Genomic DNA, 23,034 nt, shown 5'->3' with positions numbered 1-23,034 from the left:
TGCTGAATGCGGACGTGACACTGAGTGCTGAACGGAGAAATCTCCGCAACGTTGTTGTGTTTTTGTTGGAATGTTGAACAGCGTGATCGACGACATCTTTTGTTTAAAAGAAAAAAAGCTTTCATTTTACAGTAAGGATATACACGTTTTATAAAGGAGGAATTATTTAAGAGTTTCAAAGTGCGTACAACACATCAAAATGTACAGTCTGTTAATAATACAAGTCTGTACATCAACCTCGGTGTCATTCAATACATAAATGTGTGTGTGCCAAATATCTATGTAGCATATTTAATATAGTTATTATGTGGGCTAACCCCAACCCTACCCCAGCTGCACCCTGAGAGCCTGTTTTGGGCTGCCTCTTCCCACGGTTGGTGCTGGGCAGTCGATGTCCTACCTACCTACCTATCTGTCTGTCTGTCTGTCTGTCTGCCTGTCTGTCTGCCTATCTATCAGATCACTATTATTCTTACAGCATATCTACCCCTATCCCTCATGGAAAGTTGGCTGAAGTACTGTGCAGAGATCTAAATTCGAATCAAGAGACTGAATATATCCTTTCAAGGGGTCAAGTGTCAGGACTCCACCCCCAAAAAATCGGAGCGGAGGCCCCCCCCCGTCGCTCGTTTCACCCTGTGGTTCCGCTCCGGGACGCGCGGGGGCGCCACGGAGCGCGGGTCTCCCCTCCACCTCCGTCTCCTCCGCCGCCCCCCTCCACCTCCTCCTGGTCCTTTGTGGTTACAGGAAGTGTCCGGACGCACAAACACGACCCGCTCGGCCCGGTCGGTCGGTATTCGCGGCGCTTCCCCCCGCAGAGGTCCCGGCGTGGCCTGGCCCGCGGCGCCCCGTGTCGAGCGAGGCGGCGGGCATGTCTCCCCGGCGCCGCTTTGACTTCACGTTGTTTATCTAAATGGTAAGAAAAGCAGCTCATTGACGCCTCTCCGCCGCTGCTGTGTGTTGAGTGAAGTGAGATATCCAGGTACTTTTATAATTAACGTCGTTATTATTGTTATTAACGATAATAATAATAAAATTGTTGTTACAGAGGTTTGTTGAATTTTATTATTGGTAATATATCGGTTTATTGTATATGGTCTCTCTATTTGTTAATTGTTAGGGTTATTGCATATTGGCATTACTCTCTATTTGTTGTTGTTGTTGTTATTGCCTATTGTTTTCAAATGAGTTTCATTTCCCTCTGGGGATGAATGTTCTGTCTGTCTGTCTTGTCTGTCTGTACCTCTGTCTGAACGTGTTTCAGAACCATTGCTTCTGCGGTGTTACTTAAGAAGAATCTTAATTCGTCACATGACACGCCGCTCTACAACAACACATGCATATATATATATATATATATACACACACACACACATGCACATGCTTTTTGGGTGGTAGCCAGTGAAATGTGGCCCCTGCATTTTTCCCCATCCTGGCTTGTCCCGTTGTCTCTCTTGTCTTATAATAATAACAATAACAATCATCCGACAAAACTTTGTGTCCACAGCCCCAGCCATCATGTCCATAGAGTATACTCTCGATATCCAGCTGACGGAACTGGGCTTTCCTGACATCCTGCAGCCGCCGGAGACCCCTGCAAGTGAGACGCCATGTGTCTTGGCGTCGCAGTACGCCTCGATGTCGGGCAGGGACTCTCCCACCCGTCTTCCGAAACATTGCGGCAAAAGGCGGCGACTAAAAAAAGGTCGGTCGGTCGATCCGGACGGGGAGAGTACGGGCGGAGCTCAAAACGGCTGTGCCCAACAAGCCATGAATCCTCCCGGGTCGACGCCGGCACAAGAGCCGCCGGACAAACTGGCCGGCGGCGTGTCTCCCGCTGAGGGAATCGGGGATTCGCTGCTGCCAAACCCTTCATCTGACGGCGTCGTCGTACCCACTGGAGCGCCAACCCCTGACGCTGGGGGAGTGGAACGGGCGGGTGAAGATAAAGACGTCAAGGAAAACGTCGACGATGAACAAGATGCAGCGGCCGACCCAGCGGGAGCCTCGCAGGAAGTAGAGATTGAATCCGAATCAAGTGGCGACAGCGAAGTCTCGGAGGTTGAAGAAGAGGAGGAAGAGGGCCTAGAGGAGGAGGACGAGGAGGAGGAGGAGGACGAGGGGCAAGGGCCAGGCGGTGGGTGTTATGATTCAATATTTTCCGGCGTTTATTTGGTTTATTTGGTCCAAGTTGTATTTACTCATGTCAAGTTTTCTCCTCCTTCCCTTTTCCAAGACTCCAATGGCTCGGAAGATTACCGCTGTAGCTTGTGCGATCTCCTGCTGTCTTCCAACGTCCAGCTGCAAGAACACATGAACCTGCACACGGGCGTGCGCCCTCACTGCTGCGTCGAGTGCGGCAAGCGCTTCTGCCAGATCTCCAACTACCGCGCTCACCTGCGGACGCACGCGCAGGCCAAGGGCAGGCCCCCCAACTGCCGCATCTGCTGCAAAGTCTTCAAGTCGAAAAGCGAGCTGAAGACTCACCTGGCGCACACTCACTTTGAAAAGGAGTTTTACGAGTGTGACCTGTGCAAGCGTGTCTTCGCGGACCTGGCGGTGTGCCAGCGGCACGTGGAGTGGCACAAGCGCACCCTGGGGGATTTCGTCTGCCAGACGTGCGGCCGCATTTTCTCCCACCAGAAGTCCCTCACGCGGCACCGCGCCAAAAAGTGCCTGCGCAGCTTCCTCTGCACCGACTGCAAGAGGAGCTTTTCCAGCAAGAACGCTCTGCTCAAGCACAGCTTCTCGCACATTGGTTTGCTGCCGTACACGTGTTTGCGGTGCCGCTGCCACTTCCGCCTGGCCAAGCTGTACCGCCAACACAAGTGCGAGCCGCAGCGCATCAACTGCGTGGCCTGCCTGAGAGTGTTTCTCAGCCAGGAGGACTTCCAGAAGCACAAAAAGGACACCGGATGCTGGGGCCACCAGGACGCTAAGGGGGACGAGATCCGCTGTCCGGAATGCGGCGAGAACTTTGCCACGATGGAGGAGCTCAAGAAGCACGGCGGCGCGCACCAGAGGGTCCTGACCTGCGCCGTGTGTGGCAAGGGCTTCCGCTCGGCCTTGCTGCTGATGTCCCACATGGGCGGCCATGCCGGCCAGACGCCCTGCCTGTGTCAGAGCTGCGGGCTGGGGTTTCCCCACCAGCAGGACTACGACGGTCACCTTAAGAACTGTGGACGCACGCCGCCTCCTTTGGTGAGTGAGAATAATTTTTTATTATTGTCAATAACGTTTTCTTGAGCAAATTCTCAGTAACTTACAGAAACTTACTCAGAAACTTACTTTTCTAAGTTATGTGAGTGATTTGTTTATTTTTCTTTTTTTTTAGACCAAGAAAACACCTAAGACTTCTAAGACAGTGAACCCCGCACCTCAAGTAGTCTCAAAACTTCCCATTTCGCCAAATACCGATAGAAATAGGAAGAATCCAGAAAACACTATCAGCATTCCATCTTCATCAAAAGATAAATCTGGCAGTACTGATCTTGCCAGTGCAGGACAGGGGCCTTGGAGGCTAACCCTCGACAAACCACCTCCTCCCGGGACGAATCTTGTGTTGTTTGTTACCGCAAACTCCTCGATAGCCTCAGGCCTGGTGGTCGCACCCCAAATCCCTCCGACACCACCGGCTCCTGTCACCCAGGCCCGGCCCCGTCTGACCCTCCCACCCTCTCTGAAAACGGAACCGGACATAGGGTTGCACAAGGGCGTCTCCTATCTTGATGGGAGTCGTTTTCTGGGGCCACAGGTGAAATTGGACGTCCCTCTGGATTTGGTAATGGGCAAAACACTTGGACCAGGCTATGTAGCACCCCTGGATTTGTCCAAAAAGACGACCTCGTTCGGCTCCGCCACAAGCATTGGTCCTGTTAAAGCAGAGCCTGAAGACCCCGAGTTCTCAGACGGTGCACGTGGCGTTATGGGAGAAACATCCCTTGGTGTTGATTACAAGGTCAAAGTAAAGGAGGGTTTGTCCAAAAAATGTTCTGCTGCTTTAAAGCAGGAACCACATACCGTTCATCCCTCCCTCCGTGATGCCAAGGCCACTGCTCATGATCTTGTAGTTGATATTAAGAAGGAGCCGCTGTCTCCCGGTCCCTCCATTGACACGCTGCAGTCAGAGTCTCGCTGGACGTGAGACAAAGCCATGAAGTCAGTCACCTGGTACTGGTACTGGTACTGAGCCCAAATTCCCCAGGGATGACCCCACTGTCAGATCCCCCGGAGAAGTGCAAAAAAAACGAACTACAACTTGGGACAAACAACAGTGCTTGTTGTTTTTGGTTGATGTTGGAACTAATAACATGATTTATGAAATCACCTCAGAGTGAAAGTTACTAAAGTCCATTTGTCTTCAAAGTGACGCTGGACTTGTAGCCAGTGAATAACTTAACATTAATCTGTATCTGTATGTGGAGCAGGACATTCTGTTATGCCAAGCAATATTCCCTTTCAAATATCAAAGGTGATTTATTTAGCAAAGGAGATGTTTTCCTGAACTACCTCGGTAGTTTGTGTGCAACTTTAATTTAAATCGTAGAATTTAATAGACGATCTTAATTTTTAGAGAAATGTGTTAAGCGGTCTGTTGCACTTTGAGACTGATTCCAGCCCAGGTTAACATTGGTACGGTCCAAATCCAAATCTAACTTGACTGGCTCCGGATGAGGGAGCCTGTAGTTGTTTTAATTTATTATATGTTTTTATTTTTACCTTTGAAAAAGCTTTCCTGGACCATCAAAAACAGCAGTGCAAATGCCTGCCCCGCGTGATTAATACATTTTGGGGAATGACCGCAGTTATTTCACAAAAATAAATAACCGCAATCATTTCCACAACAATTCCTTACAAGGTATTTATTATTATTATTATTTTTTTTTTTTTGTATGTTCTAGTTTTTCTTCTATACGTTGTGATGGGAGTTTTGCGGTTCACCACATTTAGCAGTGCATCGTCGTCACGGTTGGGATCTTTTTTTGTGTATTTGGTGCATCATTTGGGTTTTGTCCTGCAGCCGTCTCCCTTGTTTTCCTGGTTCTTTTCGATTTCCTCTTCCCCTTTCACTTGTATCAAGTAGTTCATTGTGTTCACCTGGTGTTAGGGAATTTAAGCCTGGAGTTTGGGTTCCTCCTCTGGTTTGTCTTGTCACGGCACCTGTCAGTTTGATCTTCACCGCGCCGATGCGATTTACTCAGCGAGTTTGGGTTTCTTTTTAAGTTTTATTCAGTTCGAGGCCTACTTTTTTTTCTTCTTCTGATGTCATTCCTTCTTTGGAATTAAGCGGCCATTGTTTGAATCCTGCATCCGCCTCAGTCTCTGCGTTTGGGTCTGTGTTCTCTGCTCTTACATGTTATGGGTACTGTGTGCCATCTTGTGATAATCTTATGTTACTAATACTATTCTACATTCATTCACAAAACAATTAAAGCATGTGGGGACCTGCTGTAACCATGATTACATTATTATCACAGATTTTGAAACGGTTGGTAAGATGTGAAATGTAATTTTTTAACTCCTATTTTATTATTCCAATCTATTGGGAGTGTTACTTAAAAAACCCTTATTTTAACGCATGGTAAAATATTGTTTATATATTGGAAATGGATTCCAAAAAGGATGTCCTGTTTGAGCAGGAATGCCTACAATGTTTCGCTAAAGACATATAAGAGAACATTACATGTTTGTCTTTTCACTCTGGGATCCATGGAGCCCTTAATGTATTGATTAAACCAATTGTCACGCCAGTCAAATATTATTTTTTTAAATGTTCACAATAAAGAGAATTCATCTTAATTACCTATTGGGTTCATGGTGTAATTTTTGACATTTCACTGCAAATATGTCTTGAATCGTGTTTTTATTTTTATTTTTTTTTCCTTTTTCTTTTCTAACTTCAACTAAATGACAGTATATGTCAGTATATGACATTTGTATTAAATGTTTGAAGGGTACATGTGGGAGGCAAGCATGGCACTACAGATGATTTTAAAGCCAAATTAAGATCTCAAATGAACTATTATATACTATAAATAATACTATACTTGAAATGTTCACAACTACACGTTTTTGTATCGCACAATTATATATGAATATCGTATCACTGCGTTTGAATACGTAAAATGTTGGTAGTGAATTTACAAGCGTTAGCAGAATGTTTCAATTGGATTTTCGGACCTTTAAACGCAATGAATTAAAAACGAAAACATCGCGGGAGGAAGTCGACGCGTGTCACCGGGTCGACCCGGAAGCAGAGGCCCCGCACAGTGGAGCTATGTCGAGGAGCCCGAGGGGGAGGAGAGCTTCGCCATATTAGCTCGTCTGCCGCCGATGGACGCCAGCATCCAAATAATGGTGTAGAGACGGCGTCGGCCTCGTTTTGCTTCATGGACAAAGACAAGTACGCAGACGGTGTAAGTAGTTCACCGCCTCGCGTCCGTTTCGTATTGGAATTCGTTCCGCGGTGTTGTTTGGCTAGGAGGGGAGGGGCTGCTAGCTATTTAATTTTTTTTTTTCCTCCCGCCGATAACGTCTCAGTGTCCGAAGGTCCTCGTTGTGTTGTGTTGTGTTGACGTCAGCTCCTCTCTTGATGGTGACGTTGTTGTTGCTGCTGTTGTTGTTGTTGCCGCCGCCGCCGCAGAATGCTCCGTGTTCCTGGTTCGAGATGCAACAGTTCATCGGTGACCTCATCACGTCCGGAAACCCCTCCGGCCAGGCGGCCAAGGAGCACCATGACCTGCTGCACGTCCCGTGGGGGCTGGCGGGGGGCGAGGCCCTGGGGCTCAAAGGCGCAGCCCAGGACAAGTCGGACCCTGACCACGGCCGCCTGATGTTGTCCGGAGCTCCGGAGAGGCGGGCGGAGTTCCGAGACCGCAAGGAGGTCGAAAGTGAGTAGTGATGTTGTCGGGAGGGATTTCGCTCATTGTGTCATTGTGTTGCAAACCGTATTGGAATGTAAGTAACTGCAGTCTATTCTTCTCTACACATAGATGAGCTTAATGCCTGCACATGCACGGGCTGCCCATTTTCTACTTCCCCCCCTTCCTATGAGACTTTAAAACCCAGGAAATCTTTATCCTCACAGCCCCGATCAGACAAAATAAGCCACCCCAAGGACCTGAGCAGTAACCCTACTATGAGTCTGAACCTTTGTTTACCAGATGATGACCCCACCGAACCCAGCAGCACCAGCTCTGACTTAGGACCCAGACCAGCCAGAAGCCATAAAGACACCAGTGGCCAGTGCTCGAGTCAAGCTTCAGAACAGGCCTTGGAGAGTTCGTCATCCAGGGCTTCAGCGGGCTCTTTACCCCACTTTCCAATGTTTCCTTGTCTGTGCCACCACAGCCTCCAGGCCTGTGCGCAAATATTACGGCAGCAGGAAGGGGCGGGGTCACAAGCGCACGCCCAGCATCACTTCCACCACCACCACTGTGCTTTCTCCTCCTGCATACCCTGCCCCCAGTTAGCCCACTCCCATCCGCATTCTGCCCAGCTGCCAGCTCCCTTTTCCTGCTTGGCGTGCCAGCATCCCTTCACCTGCGCTCAGCTCTGTCACAAGCAGCACGGCCAAAAGCACACGCAGAAACAGCAAGAAGGTGGAAAGACTGGCATCGCGACGCCATTGCTGCACCCCTGCATGCATTGCCCTGCCTCATTTCCGAGGCCTTCCCAGCTGTTGCAGCATCAGCGCGCTGAGCACTCCCACAAACCAGCAGGATTCCTCTGCACGGAATGTGGCCGAGCCTTCAACTCGCACAGCAACCTCCGCATCCATCTGAACGTGCACACCGGCGCTCGTCCCTACACTTGCTCCGACTGCGGGAAGAGTTTCAGCCAGTCCGGGGCGCTGAAGATTCACATGCGGATTCACACGGGGGAACGGCCGTACTCCTGCGCCTTTTGCGGCCGAGGATTTCCCCACTTGGCCGGAGTGCGAGCGCACCAGAGGACCCACACTGGCGAGAAGCCGTACCGCTGCGGCCTGTGTGGGAAAAGCTTCACCCAGTCGGGGGCTCTGAAGATCCACACACGCATGCACACAGGGGAGCGGCCCTTCACCTGTACCGTCTGCGGTAAGGGCTTTGCGAACCGCTCAGGAATCCGCTTCCACTATCGGGCAGTCCACGGCCTTGCCTCCGAACCCGTTGGCAGCGCAGGGTCTGGCGCTTTGTACCGAGAACCGGCGGGTCACGCTTTTCCCTCTACAGCCGCCGGACGACCTCGGGCCAGTCATTCTGCCAGCGCTTTGCTAAACTCGTGTAATAACCCGGAGAGCGATTCGCGCACATCCCTTCTACCCAGAGTCCCTCCGGATCAGGGTGCAGCTCCCGGGTTGGCTCTGCTTGCCAGGACCAGCGGCAAGGTGCAGTCTGAGAGGGCACACCCGGGCGCTAACAAGGAGAGGCTGGTGTACGCGTGTGAGGACTGTGGCCAGTGCTTTAAGGATGCCCCCTCCAGGAACAGACACCAGACTCTGGTTCACTACTCGCAGGAGGGCAAAGATGCAGCGGCAACAGACGCGGGACCAGGGAAGGAGCTGCAGAATGATGGTGCAGATGGACACATGAATTAATTCAGCTGAAGGTGGTCTTGATATCTGAGTGGAAAGGTTGTGACTGGACCTGTCATACAGACACTATTCCTGGATACTGAATACACTTGTTTGGTTTTTTTCATATGAATGGACATATGAATTGAAAATCACGGTAAAATACAAACGATATTTCCGTGCAGCACATAAGAGATAAGGAGATATCCTGTATAATTTTATATTTTCATCAAAGAAAATTAATACGGCAAGTTTCTTAATGAGTACCACAATGAAAAATACCAGCATTTCTATTATGATAAATCTTATTTATCCCTTGATAGGTGTTTTTACTTCAGAACGGTACATATCTTTAATCAATTGTGAGATAAAAAAAAAAAAACATTTAGCATGGCTCTATTGCTTCTGCACACATTTCACTGTATTCTATTGTTGTATTGCAATCCAACCAAAATCACATTTTGGGGAAAAAAGTAATAAAATGCCACGCCAATCAATACAGGGCAAAAACACGCCTGTTTTGTCTATAATGTCTGGAGAGGAAGGAAGATGATGTGCTGAGTTTCATTCGAGCATGATAGACCAAACACGAATGTCACATTGAATTCTGATCAAGTGTTTGTTCTGCCTCAAAGTATCCTTACGTAAATCAGTTAGAACTGAACATCGGTCCCTGATTCAGAATGACCTGCCATTCAAAAACTGGGGTGCCAGTTGTGAATCAATAGCATAACGCGTTATAAAATAAATTAGGATGACAACAGATGAGTCGGTATGGTGTTCCATATCTTTCTTTACAGAAAGGTGATTCTCTTTCAAGGATGACACGCATGTTACAAGCATTGGCTTTGCCCTTTTATTGTTATAATTTTTTCCTAGTAATGTATTAATCCTTCAACTGGGAAATCCTTGTTTGCTTTTAGGGAAGTCCATGCACAAAGCGATCTAGTGAAGTCTCCTTGGAGCTGCTAAGAATCTGCTGTTCTGCTCCATCACAGTTAAAAATGGGTTGGGCTCTCTGTTCGAGAGACAGGCTTTCTCTTTTGTGCCTTTTTGTAACCGATTCTCCATATATGTGTTGTGGTGTTTTGTCATTCTATTTATTATTTGTTTAGTTGAAAACAAATGAGGTAGAGGGCAAAATCCCAAGGAGAAAGAGCATTAGACAATCCTTTGTTGTACAGTCTCTGGCTCAACACTGCCACCTAGCGTTGTGTACTGTATACTACGTGCATATTTCTATGTAATAGTCAAGTCAAAGGTTTTTGATATTTCATGTGGGGGGAGTTATCATTGATGTGCATTCATTTACAATAACAAGAAAATTGTATGTTGATATGGTAAAATCCTTCATGACCGTGACACTTTTTAAGGCATATACATGCTATTCCTTTAGAATGTGTTTATTTTATTTTTTTCCGCTGTGCTCATTTACAGATTATATTACACAACATATACAGTGCTGTATTCTCTCTGTTTTCTGGAAGTGCGGTGTGGGACAAAAAAATCATTGACCAATAAACAACTCTGAGACGGAGCAAAACTTACCAGTTTTAGAACCATTGTGTTTTAAATAGACATTCCTATGCAAGACCTGAAAGCAAACATCCACTTCGGTATGGCTCTGAGATCACTGTAATGCACATAAAAAACCCTCGTATCTTCATAGTATGCCCAAATGACATTCTGACATGTAGATCTAGTCAAGGAAGGCCAAGCATTAGTCCAGTTTGAATAATATTGTCATTGTTCAGTTTCTACTTGCCCCATTGCAGAATTTTGCATGGGAGCAATCATGCAACCAGTCTTGGCTTGGGAGTCTTTCCTCCTTGTCTGAGCTTGTTCCGCTCACAAAAGCTCCTCGTACATGTGGTGCTGCAGCAGGGTGTCGGCGGACTGGGGCTCGGCGTAGATCACACTGGCCGGCCGCGGCTCGGTGGCGTGGTGGGACAGCATGCAGTAGCCGTTAGACAAGACTCTGTGCGCGGGACAGTCGTACTGAGCAGGCTCGGAGGCCGGGCTGCAGGGCGCAGGCGTGGGAGCGCCGCAGCGTCGGCCGCCGTGTCCGGATTCTGGAAGCTGGTCGCCGAACGGGGTGGCGTACTCGGACTCTGGCTGGACGGGCTCGGCATACGCTGGAAGGTTGCCAGGGGCGTTGTAATGAGTGAGGCTGAGGGGGGTGGTGTAGCCCTCGTCCACGGAGGGGCGGAAGGTCGACCCCATCTTCTGGCCCCCCGCCGCCATGCCAGGCTCGGCGTAGACTGGGGAGAGGTTAAAAAAAATAAAATAAAAGGAAAGATAAAAGTCAGACCAGAAAAGCCACGATGCTCTTCATGCCGCGGCCACATTTCTGTGATCAGGGGATAGAAAAATATGATCAGACTTGACATCTTAAACATCGTACCGTCTTACTCAACTTAACTCAGCCTCTAGCAGCCTTCTGTGTGGCTTGAGCTGATTGGCTGTCCACAATGTGTTTTCTAGTGACGGGTATGGGGGCGGTGGTGTGTGATAGTGAACATTCAGTCGGCTCCAAGCTGGACCCTCCTGTTCACACTTTCAGAATGGTTTGGGGGTGTGTGGGGGGGGGGCTCATGCTCAGCCAAGATCCCACAGGGAGCCTCAGAGAGCAAGCTATTTTAATTAGACAGGCTTTAATGAGGGCTGCAATTGTCTTAGCCGTTGACCCGCTGTCCTGTTCACCCCTCAGCGAAGGGCCTCCTTGCTGGGCTGAAGAAGGGGGGGGTGGCGTAGGCTGAGAGCCCTTTATCGAGTTCCAATTAAAGGGCCTCTTTCACAGTGGCTCTGTGAGGCAAAGAAAGGAATGTTTATACTGCAACTGGGTGACAGGCTGAACCAGGGGAAAGAATGGACAACCCATGGAGAACGCTGTTTGCCTGTCAAGCCTCGCCCGAGCGCCTGCGCCGAGCTGATCATATCGGAGGCTGTTGGCGAGGGGGAGCCGAGCTGAGAAGTTAAAATGCTTAGGATGACTGTGGCCAGCTTCGATAATGTTGAATAAGCAAGAAAAATGACATCACAAGTACAAATGGCAAAATAAATAACCCATGATCGCTACCCGAAAAGTAGCAAGTTAAACGTTCGAAACCTGCATTTACATTACATTTACATTTAGTCATTTAGCAGACGCTTTTATCCAAAGCGACTTACAAGGGAGAATTACATTCAAGCTGCATGTTGTGCTTACTGTTACTGCTTTGACAACCCAATGTTTTGCAGTACATTTGTTTAAAAAAGAAAAAAAAGGACCAGTTGTGTGTGTGCATACTAACCATACAGAGGGGGGGTGGGAAGGCTGTCATGGACACTTCGCTCCAGAGGGTAAGAGATAAGATCTGACTGTGTGCAGACCAGGCTCTTACCCTCAAATCTCTGACAACCAACTGCACACACACACAAACACAGGTACAGACACACAGGTTTATACACACACACACAAACACACATATACATACATACATACACACCTATAAATAAGCAAAAGCGTCCATAATCCAAAGTTTTCTGAACAGTTGAGTTCCATTGGAATAATGGTACATTTTGGGAGCTGAGTAAGGCGGCACATGACTTACCTTTGGCCACGGAGCAATTCTTCATCTGTGCAGCTTTTTTCCTAAATAGACGATGGGAAGGTAAAAAGTACTACCATATCAGACAGTGAATGATCACAGTAATGCGTGAATATACTTTCATTTGCTTGAAGTTACGGCCAACTTCTGTAACTAACAATTTAGTGGATGCGTAAAAAACAATTTGTACATGATAGTGTCGCCTGGACACTTTAAAATGTCTCTATTTATGATTTGTGAGTACTCTCAATTTAAACTGCACCGTCTGAGTTTTTTCTTTTTTTTCTTTTTTTAAATATAACTTGATAAAGCACTTTTTAAGCACTTTATTTCAAAAATCAATTATTTCAAGGGGTAAACAAAGATTTACCCATTTACTTACTATGGCAGGCTACTAAACAAACACATAATTCATCAAAGGTTGACATATTCGTGCTTGTGGAATGTAGTCCACACACGATTTATGGAACTTGTTCAAAGAACAAACATTGCGTCGAGTATTTCCCAAGTCAAGCACCTTCTCTTCCACCAGACGCCAACCAGCAGACAGCCGACACATGTGACCAGGCCCAGCACCACCCCGACCACCAGTGTCACTGGCTGACTGGAGCCTGCAGGGGGGCAGCGGTACATACAGGGCTTTTGGCGTATCTCAGGCTGTACCTGGGATAAATAACTAAAAAATACAATTTATTTTTTAATATTTGTCTAGGATGTACAGGACGGACGGATACGTACTGATGTCATTCACAAGAACTGGGCCTTCCGTGGGAGCAGAGCTGGCTTGCGTCGTACTTGCATTCACTTTGAACAACAGAGAATTTGAACCGGTGTCGCGGTCATTAGTCGACTCATTGACTCCTTGTCGACTCACATTCAGGAGATCCTTGTTTGCGCGGACGGAGGACTCGGCGCTCACCTGTGGTCGCGTGGTGGAACCTGCGCGTGACCCTGGCGACCGGGCAGCCCAGGACCTCGACTCGAGCCGAGGCCCTGCCCTGCCAGGTCAGTGGCTGCAGCCGGACGAACCGGGCCACCGCGGGGGGGAAGAGGCTGTTCAGGACCCTGACGTGGCCGTCCCGGTGGGCCTGGAACACCTGGGGAAACGCTGAATCAGGCCTCTTGACTAACATGGAGGGCTCAGTGGTAACTCACACGCACGGAAAGGGCAGAGGAATCGGGGTGACGCCTACCATCTTTTCTTTGCCGAAAACGCCTTTGTAAAACCTCCAGTTCTTTCCGTCTTTGCTGAGAAGAAGGACGTAGGATTCCACGTAGAAGTCAAACGATCCGGTCGTTATGATTCCTGAGAAGGCGGAGCACAGGGGATCCTCAGCAGAACATTTAGGCGCCGGTAACTGAAGCACCCAGCGCGGGGCACGGTTCCGCCCCGTCGAGAGAAGCCTCGACTCGATCTGATCTGCCGCCGCCGAACCTGTGACGTTGCTTCTCTCCACCAGCTCCAGCTCCACCCAGGGACCGGGATCGTTGGCGTCCGCCGCCCAAAGTGCGGCACGGCTGGCGGCGGGAGACCAGTACGCGCCGCTCCCCCGGCCGCCCTGGTCTTTCTGCCAGAAAGACGAGGCGTTCAGAACGGAGGCGGCCACGTTGCTGTCGCATCCTGTTAAACAGGAAGGTGGAGGGAATGTGTGAGATCCGAGCTCCACGTATAATGTTTGGTGATCGGGCTCATGATCTGTGCAACAAGCAGGTTTGTACCTCGGCTAAAGAGCAGCTTACGTCCCGACAACGATCCCCTGTGAAAAAGAATATTCATCCCCAAAAAACATAGGACAAAATGAAATCTAGGTACAAACACTGATGCGATATTATATATATTTGGGAAGTGAAAACCCAGGTACATTTTGGACAGGATTCCATTGCTGAAGGTGGACTCGTAGCGTGTGAGGCTTCTCCCGCACGCGACCGTGACGACGCCTCCCAGGTGGTCGGACACCGCCCCGGCGTGCACGGCCGTCTTGCAGAGAACCGACGTCTTTCAGTTTTAGGGAGAAAAAACACATCGTAAATAACCTTTTAAATTAGCGGTTAGAGCCAGTGGCCAAATGTAGAGCAGCGCAAGGGCGTGTCTTACGTCTCTGTAGCCCTGCGTGGAGTTCCCCCAGACGTCCCCGCTCACGTTCTTGCAGCCGGCGGGGCAGTACACGCTGCCGGGGGATACGAACGAAATGACTAGTTTGACTTTTTTTTTTTTTTGGTTTGTTTTTTTGACATATGGTAAAAGTACCCAGCCTTACCTGAAATGCTGTGAACTGAAATGAGATCCTCGCTGTTGACAAGAAATTAACTCTGAAATCAGAACCAGGACTCTCAGTAAGGCTCAGGTTTGGTGCATTGATGTACAGACAATGTGCATAAAAAAAGCTTAACAGTCAAAAAAACAAAGATTACCAAACACACAAAAATAAATAAATAAATACAATTTGCGAAATATATAAAATACAATAAACTACACGTTACAAGTACGTACAAGTTATATTATATTACAAGTTATATAAATTAAGTAAAAAAGCAATAGTGAAGAGTACAGGTGGCAGTATGGTTACTAGTATGTCTGTTGGTATAAAGTAAAAATGTAGATTAATATTCTGTACGGGATGAATAAATATGTAAACAATAATGCAGGCATGATAATGATGGATGAGTCTGTATAAATTATTCCTATGTTATAACTGATTGGATAATAGCTGGATTTGAATGAGATCTTAGCTGGGCACGTGTCCTCGGTCACATATGTTTCCTCGGACCAATCCTGAATTAAAGTTTAAACTTTATTAAAGTGTATAAGTGGATTCATCTTCAGCTGATACAGCTAAACGACCGCCCTGCAACGCCATGCTATTCTGGCCGTGCTCTTTGGGAGCTCATCGCCGTGGATGTGACTCAGACTGTTGTCATGATGACTGGGTCCAGGCTCTCAGACGGAGCAAAAAGGTCCTTGAGGTCAAGTGCAACAGAGAGTGAGTTGTACGGTGCAACGCAGGCGCCAGGATCTGGACGTTGCCACATTTCATAAACAACCCAATGGAACAGAAAAGAAAAGAAAATACGGGAAATGTGGACGCAAACAGAAAGGAGGAATCCTGCTTAGAGCCAGGCAAAAGTAGCTGTTGAGGTATCGATTGGCTATAGAGATCAAATCTAAAGCTTCATTTCTGAATAAATTGGCCAAACGACTTGAATTCCGTTGTGGAGTTTGCATTTGCTTAAGAAGCTCTTGTGCCATGCTTTGCTTTGGCTGAGGAGGGAGAGGGAACACAGAACATGGCTGTCCTCCCCCACACACACACACACACACACACACACACACACACACACACACACACACACACACACACACACACACACACACACACACACACACACACACACACACACACACACAGACAAACACACTTTATGCATCACTGGTGTTAACATCCAGTCCTTTTCCAGATGTAAACGTTCCACTTTATTAACTCGACTCATTTAACAACTTAATGGAGTTATTGGATTCAATCTGTGATTCAACCATGTGTGAAGCTCAGCTCAGGTGGTTCATTTCATGACACAATATTCTTTTTATAGATACAGTTCTGCTTCAGTACTTCTGGATCGTACCGCTGTTATTCCTGACAGCTGTGTGATAATTAGTATTGATAATAGATCAGAAGCAACAGGACATTTTCTCATACAAACAGTAATCAATCAGCCATGATACCGTGGATTAGTGTGTATTAGTGAGTATTAGTGAGTATTAGTGTGTATTTGTGTGTATGTAGTGAGTATTAGTGAGTATTAGTGGATCAACGCGGTCCGTCTCACTGAAGGTTCTCTCAGAGTTGTGTTGACGAGGTACCTGGGTGTCGGTCCGTGGCATAAGACAGTAGGAACCCTCGCCCCGAGAGGTGCCGACCGGACCGGAAGGTCACCGTCGCCTGGCTGGTGTTCAGCGTCAGGTTCTTCTGTGAAGCATCGAGTGTCCCACACAGTGGACCTGTGGACATACCAACCCCCACCCGTCCCCCCAAAAATGTATTGCCATTAATGGAAAAAAAACAAAAAACTCCCCTGGACACAGGCGGGCCCGCATCACTAAATTCCGATTCGTAAATCCAATGAACTGACGTTCACAGACAGATGGTGAGAATATCAGGTGGGGATTAAGATACCATTGGAGCCATTAAACGTTCACAGTCATATCACAGCAGATGAAGACCACAGTGAGTGCGGTTACGCAGATCTGAGTATTTTTCGAGCTTATAGAGCTTGTGCGTAATCACCGGGTGTCATGACATTTCACTGCATATATGTACGACCGTATGTGTATGTACGTGACAAATAATCTCTTGAACTTGAACTTGAACTTGAAGAGCCGCTCATCACAGGATTTCCGGCAGTTTCCTTCCGTGTTACTGTGGTTTGACCCTCGCGTAACCGCAAGTGAACAGCAGAGGTAAATACAATGCACTCAAACAGCAACATACTGGTGCTTGACAGAGAACTCAAACTACTGCAGCACTTTAAAAAAAACGTGATTTTCTCACTGAGGCCCTGAAGTTCCACTTAAAACAAACAAATAAATAAATAATGGAAATAATTCTTGTGTTGCAAGATCAAAATTGCAAGGCTGTACCAATTCTTCAGTTCCTGTCCGGAAAAGCGGCTGTGCGTTTGTCAAGAACAAGCTCAAGTTTCACACTAAAGGAGGGCACTATCAGTGGGCCAGTAGGCTTGTGGTGTTTCCAGACTTTTTTAGTGGTTAACAGGGTAGAAGAAGAAGAAAAGGAAGAATCTTTATTTGTCACGCGACACACCACACTACAACACATAGACACACACACATGCTTCGGATGGTGAACGGTGAAATGTGGCCCATCCTGGCAGCATTTGACGACGCGCCCAGGGACATGGTTCCAAATGTCCATCGCTGGTCAGATGACGATGTGTGCATGTTTTTGGTGGGGGTCCTTACTGTTGTTAGATGGAGGAAACCCCATGTGAGCACGGGGAGAGCATGCAAACTCCACACAGAAAGGCTCCTAGTTGGGAGCTAACCCAACACGGTGCCAACAGTGCCCAAGGCGGGAATCGAACCCAGGATCTCCTTGCTGTGAGGCAGCAGTGGATTGCACGGTGGTGCCGTGGGGTTGTGGCTGGGACTGGGAAGCACCGACTTTAAACCTTTTACACCATGAGGACACGACTTTAACCACCTGGTTGGAAGACGTTTACTGTGCTGACTGTTTTTGCAACTCCTGTCTCAAAGGAATGGCGTGCACCGTGCGCCGAGAATGGCACGTCGACCGGGGGCCGAGGACGGGGATCACTCTGTGAGGTCTTTCGCCGTTCGACATTCGATCAAAGCACCTTTTAAAGTCCAACCAAAAGCGGGCCGTCTGTTTCGGCGGTTGTTCTTACCCAGTCGGGCTCCCCCGCCGTCGACAACCAGGGAGCCGTTGCCGCAGCCCGGGCTGCTCTCCACGTCAAAGTCCCCGAAAAGCAGCCGCAGCGTCCGGCCCCGAGGGACCCGAAGCGTCCACCGGCACCAGGTGTCGGCGGGGTAGGTGCCGGGGAAGTTGGGGGAGGCCAGAGTGCCGCTCTCCGCCCCCAGCACCGAGTGCCCACAGCCCGTACCTGCAACAGAGCCACAACACCGCAGTGAACACCGGGCAAACTGGGCTCGACAGGTCACATGACCTCGTCCTAAAAGCGTGTATTATTGCGGGACGTAGTAATAATTGAAATCATTTCGCTGAGGAATGATGGTGATCCTTCAAGGTCTAAATTCATGACCAAAATCTGAAATTGAGTGTAATATTTACCAATTTCAATTAAATGCATTTGGATTGTTTGCTCTTTTATTGTTATTATTTGATTTGGTTCTGTTAATGTGAAGCACTTTCTGTTACATGTTGTGTCTAAAGGGGGTTTACAAATAAAGGTTATCCTAATTACATAATAATAATAATTATTATTATTATTTTATTATTATTATTGTTATTTTTTTAATTTATAGGAAAATAAGTAGGATTATTTCAAAGAATAGACCCGATCTGTACCTTTTGCTTTGAATGTAAATCCTGTTAAAGCTTAAGCAAAAAAAGGTTCAAGGTTGAATAAAAATCAAGGCAAATCAAACAACTCTTACAGACGTGACTTGTTCTGCCGCTGGCAATATTTAACCTGCGTGGGCGTGAGAAGTGGATCCATTAGTGTCAGCGTGGGCCGGGGAGCTGGAGACTGATGCGAGGCCGAGTTCATCCACAACAGACGGTTTCGAAAATAATTTGGTTAATCAAATAAACACACGGCCTAGGGCTTGGGCTGACGTGACTCAGTTTCCAAAAAGGTGGGTAAGAAATCCCGCGGCAGAGCCGGAGATGTTTGCTCTTCGCGGATCGTAACCGCAAGGAAACCCAAACCACCTCCCAGCTGGAAACTCCTCAGCAGAGGCAATTCCCATTAAAATACATTTGAAATAAACGGCGAGAACAGTGCTGTGTATATCAGTGGGGAAAAAGTTTTGGTTTTTTTGTCCTAATCCAACAAAATCTCCCCTACTTTACACTGCTTCCAGTAACGCTCTTCCAAGGAACTACAGAGGAAAACACAACCTCCTAAATGATGACTTCCCTTTCCTGTCGACGTTGTTTTCTTAATTCGGATTCATTCTTTTCAAATCGGCGGCAGCTGTAACCCGCAGTCAGATCGGAATGGAAAACACTAATATTTATGTGGGCTGTCTCTGGGAAGGCGGGTGACTCAGGTCCCTCCTGAGCGGCTCCGGAGGTAAACGCTGCGGAGGCGGACGCTCCAAAAACCTCCTCACATATTGTAACGAGGGCTCCAAGAATGGTCAAAAACCCGAAACCCCTGAAGGGGAACTGAGCGTGCACCTTGCCCACAGTGCTTGGCTTCTATATATGGATATTTGGGATTTGGTGTGGGGGTGGGGGGGTCACAGAGAGATGGCCCCCCCCCCCCAAACACGCCCTCCAACCACCACATGGGATCTTCGCCTTTTCTTCTTCGATTGATATTTTCTCCGAATCAACACTCTGTTCAGCGGGTCGGGGCCCTCCTCGGATCCCCCGGGATTCCCTGGAAATGCCACTGCAACACTCTGTGGCCCGGGGCAACAGAGTGTGTGCATGTGTGTGTGAGTGTTTGTGTGTGTGTGCGTCACCTTCCGGTGGAAGGCCGCGGTGGGAGTGTTCCCAGAGTTGGTTTGTGAATATATGCCGCCCGGTGGCTCCTCGTGCTGGCTTTTAATTGACTTGACTCGTTGAGAAAAATCCAATAACACAATATTTTGTGAAGGACGCCGGGACGTCGATAACGTGATGATGTTGTTGTTCGGGGGGTGACTAGTGATGCTTTCACGGGATGTTTGGACATATTTGGAATTTGAGAAACAGTTGTTGGTATTGTGGATATTGTGAACAAGTGGGTGGAGGCCTTGCTCATAACAGCTAAAGTAGATTTTGAAGTTCAAAAAGTTGAATTACTTTACTGTAATTCAGCCTTAATAACAACATGTAAATATGTCATGATGTGGCCCAAATCGCAGACGATAAGTATAAACGATTATGTTCCACCAATTTGCAAAACTGACAGTAACCATTCATCTTGACGAGAGAGCCAAGTTTTAAGCGTTTGCATTTTGTTTTCATTTATTTTGACAACGCTCCGACTCCAGCTGAGGCATAGTAGTTCAATCAATCAGCGGCTGAGCGGCGTTGTTCTAAAGGATTTTGGCGGCAGGTCGCTACTGGTCCACGGCGGCAAGATAGGATGTTCGCCTCCACGACCTGTCAATACGCCGCATGGTTTCGGATGTGTCACTCACAACCTCACGCACCGCACCTTCCCCAACCGTGACTTTTTAATGACTGTATTCCTCTGCTACAAAACACAATCTTCCCCTCCCATTCCCGGATGACCTTGTAAACGTTGCGTCAGGTCCCTTTCTAGTTTTGTAGACCGCTAAGCCTCAAAATATTCTTCCGTTCAGTACGGTTCGTATCACCTTTATAAATATATGTATATGTTGGAGCTTGGATTTTCAAGTCCCAGACAAATTTTTTAAGATGTTGATAAAATCATAAGGAAATCAATGTGGCAGCCATTTCATTTGAAATGGTCAGGAATTCTTATGATCAGTCTCTGATTAGTCTCGGTCTCCTGTGAGAATATCGGGTTTGTTTGATATCACCCCGAGGTCTTCAATTCTCGGCTCCCGCGGTGCGCGACAGAATCCTAAAACGTGTGATCGATCGCCCGTCATCACCCGTCCTCGATGAGTCCTGTAGTGTGTGTACTACCAAGGTGGGGGAAAAAAAAAAAAAGTCTTTAAACGTGTGAGTTACCAAGTCTGTCTTTTGAAAGGATGCTCTGCCCGGGATAAATGAATAGACACCGGGCACAGGCATCTACGGAGCGCTGCCCTGACCTCATGGTCGACCTTTGACACCTCACCGAGTCTGGATTAGAGTGACTGTTGCCAATGGTTTACAGGGAATCCATTCAAATGCTAGCGGGTCCTATTCTTTCCCAAGGTGTGGCGCACAAGCAATGAGTGAATGTTCGAGCTTGTCGAAACCCCCCAAAATACAGCCGGGGACAACAGCAGATCATATCGAAACAACAGTGGCAACCAAGGATGCCATCCTTACCAGGTTTGGCTGGTTGTTACATCAAGCAAAAACTGGCAACGATAAGATCAATGTATAACAGATATTGTATCAACTATCTATATATAATAAAGGTATATACTGTATATAGGTACTATAATAATAACTATCTATATATAACGAAAAATCAATCAGTGAAACAGTCTTAGTTTTATTTCTGCAAATCATTCAGATTAACATATTAATATGTGTGCTGCCTCTGATTATGATAACAACACTACAGGCTGCAACAACATTAAACTTGTCATCACAACAGAGTCTTCCTTACCCTCCTGGGCACTGACACGCAGAGAACACACGCCGACGCTGATCCACAAAGTGCCCAAAACGGACTTCAGCGCATCGCTGCCGCGCCGGCTCCCTGCCGCCGGCATGCTCTCCAGCGTCGAGCCCGGGCAGCGAAGTGAAGGTGCGACCCCCCCGGCCGCTTGATTTCGTCCTGCTTCGGCGGAGCGCTCGGAGCTACTGAGGACCCGTCGTCCATTGGCCACGGGGCGGATGAGCGGACTGCGACTGGTTCTTCATGTCTGTCAGTCAGGCGCCCTGCGCGTCCCTCCCCCAAAACGGGGAGGGGAGATGAACGAGCGCGCCCAGCCTGGTTCAGTAATAAGAGTTAGATGGGGAGGTATGTTTATGTTTTTAATCCATACATGTGGACTGTAGTATGTATTCATATTATTATACCTCTGTTTTGTATTTACATCATTATATACGTTTTTATTATAGATACATTATTTTAGACGCAAAATCCCTCCCATTCTTTCGGTTCAGTTTTGTAATAAACACACGGGCCCTTATAATAACGGACATGTTGTTTGTTTCCACCTCCACGACAGAAGTTTAAAACGGCTTCGACGAAATTCGAGGGGGTCCGCGGCCACGGCCACGGCCACGACGCGGTTTCGCCCCCGAACCCGCTGTTAGTGCCGCCACCTGCCGGCGAAAGCCCGCAACGACAACAACAGCAAACGCACGCAACCGCGGGCGAGCCGCCCGAAGGGTCGCGAACGACTCGCTCGTCGCGAAAGAATCTTCAAAACGACTCGGTCGTGTGCGGGCGCGAAGTGAACCTTCCCACTCACGACGTGAAAACAAGCACCGAAGGCTGAACTAAAGTCATAGGTTTAAATAAAAATATATATATTAAAAAAAAAAAAGAGGCAAAGGCGTTTATCGGAAGCGACGTGTGTACACTTTGCGTTGCACCGAAATATACGATTTCGAACGCGGATTTTTCTGTTGTTGCTGCGATTCCCACAAACTCTCGCCCCGACCCCGTCGCCACGGCGACCGAATCAACACGAGCGACGACGTCGGGAACAACGGAACGACTCTTTTTTTTTTAAATTTTTTATATATTTTTTTATTTTTTTTCTTAAACCGAGTGACTCGTCCGGAAACAAATCTGAAAAAAAGAGTCGAATCTTTCACCGGCGATCTCGACTTCACGCATCGCGGCGTCCGAGCCCCGGTAACGCGGCATGAGAGGGATTCCATTCCAAGCCGCTTCAGGAGTACGTAAGTAAAGCTGCTTTTTATTGATTGAACATTTAAATACACATACAGCTCCGTTGCTTCGTAAACAGACAGGTGTCACAGTGGAAGGAAACATTAAAAGGAACAGAGTGGGACACAAAAACAACAACAACAACAACAACAACAACAAAAACAACCACGAAGGGAGGGAGCGCTCAACGAACTGCCCGCGAAGCGTGTTCAAACGCGGCTAGAAAATCGAGAGTGCGGCGACAACAAGCGCCCGGCTCCCGGCTCGCTTCCCGGTAACGGCACCGCGTTGCTAGCGTGCCAGCCGCCCCGGCCCGCGGCGCGCGCTCACGTAAGAGCAGTTTGACCGAGTTAGCGCATCGCGTGCGAACCGGGCGCTCCTCGCGCCGCTGGGACAGACGCTTCTCAGGCGAACGGGGCGGCGCGCGGGCGGCAGAGCGCATGCGCCCTCCCAGCAGCTCCGCGCGAGCCGGTGATGCGTGGTCCCCCGGCCGTGACACGGTGAGTCAAAACAAAGCAAAACAACAACAACAACAACAACAACAACAACAACCACACTGTTTGAACGTCGGATTGTTTTGAGCTTTCGGTGTGATTCTTCAAGGCGCTGTGTGTGTGTGTGTGTGTGTGTGTGTGTGTGTGTGTGTGTGTGTGTGCGTGCGTGCGTGCGTGCGTTTGTGTTGCGTGC

General features: G+C 48.1%; 3 protein-coding genes across 4 annotated transcripts; 2 read left to right on the top strand and 1 right to left on the bottom strand.

Moving 5' to 3' along the window:
• Nucleotides 1–1,518: 1,518 nt before the first annotated feature.
• Nucleotides 1,519–4,440, top strand: LOC307233359 (uncharacterized protein; the record flags this gene model as incomplete). Its single annotated transcript, XM_080004687.1, has 2 exons — nucleotides 1,519–3,201; nucleotides 3,335–4,440. 2 exons carry the CDS (start codon nucleotides 1,519–1,521, stop codon nucleotides 4,142–4,144), a joined length of 2,493 nt encoding a protein of 830 aa, XP_079860813.1. The 3' UTR covers nucleotides 4,145–4,440.
• Nucleotides 4,441–6,285: 1,845 nt separating this feature from the next.
• On the top strand, nucleotides 6,286–10,411 carry LOC307234428 (uncharacterized protein). 2 transcript variants are annotated; one of them, XM_080006141.1, is made up of 3 exons: nucleotides 6,286–6,416; nucleotides 6,644–6,890; nucleotides 7,164–10,411. In XM_080006141.1, exons 1-3 carry the CDS (start codon nucleotides 6,390–6,392, stop codon nucleotides 8,576–8,578), a joined length of 1,689 nt encoding a protein of 562 aa, XP_079862267.1. In that variant the 5' UTR covers nucleotides 6,286–6,389; the 3' UTR covers nucleotides 8,579–10,411. The 2 variants fall into 2 exon arrangements, with proteins under 2 accessions (XP_079862267.1, XP_079862266.1); XM_080006140.1 differs by having other exon boundaries at nucleotides 6,993–10,411.
• On the bottom strand, nucleotides 10,403–21,236 carry LOC307233358 (discoidin, CUB and LCCL domain-containing protein 1; the record flags this gene model as incomplete). Its single annotated transcript, XM_080004686.1, has 15 exons — nucleotides 21,109–21,236; nucleotides 17,566–17,781; nucleotides 16,004–16,141; nucleotides 14,403–14,454; nucleotides 14,240–14,312; nucleotides 14,007–14,140; nucleotides 13,864–13,901; nucleotides 13,580–13,765; nucleotides 13,338–13,450; nucleotides 13,064–13,241; nucleotides 12,883–12,948; nucleotides 12,662–12,755; nucleotides 12,148–12,188; nucleotides 11,848–11,958; nucleotides 10,403–10,815 (listed from the first exon to the last, which is right to left on the bottom strand). The coding sequence occupies exons 1-15, from the start codon at nucleotides 21,212–21,214 to the stop codon at nucleotides 10,403–10,405; spliced, it is 1,959 nt and encodes a 652-aa protein (XP_079860812.1). The 5' UTR covers nucleotides 21,215–21,236.
• Nucleotides 21,237–23,034: the final 1,798 nt, after the last annotated feature.

Source organism: Zeus faber (assembly GCF_960531495.2).
Source record: "Zeus faber genome assembly, chromosome: 8".
Taxonomy (NCBI): Eukaryota; Metazoa; Chordata; class Actinopteri; order Zeiformes; family Zeidae; genus Zeus; species Zeus faber.
This window is presented reverse-complemented; position numbering and strand designations above follow the sequence as displayed.

Coding starts and splice junctions, on each gene's coding strand:
- LOC307234428 (XM_080006140.1), top strand. CDS start 6,390: ATGGACAAAGACAAGTACGCAGACGGT. Junction 6,417..6,643: donor AAGACAAGTACGCAGACGGT/GTAAGTAGTTCA, acceptor CCGCCGCCGCAG/AATGCTCCGTGTTCCTGGTT. Junction 6,891..6,992: donor AGACCGCAAGGAGGTCGAAA/GTGAGTAGTGAT, acceptor CTCTACACATAG/ATGAGCTTAATGCCTGCACA.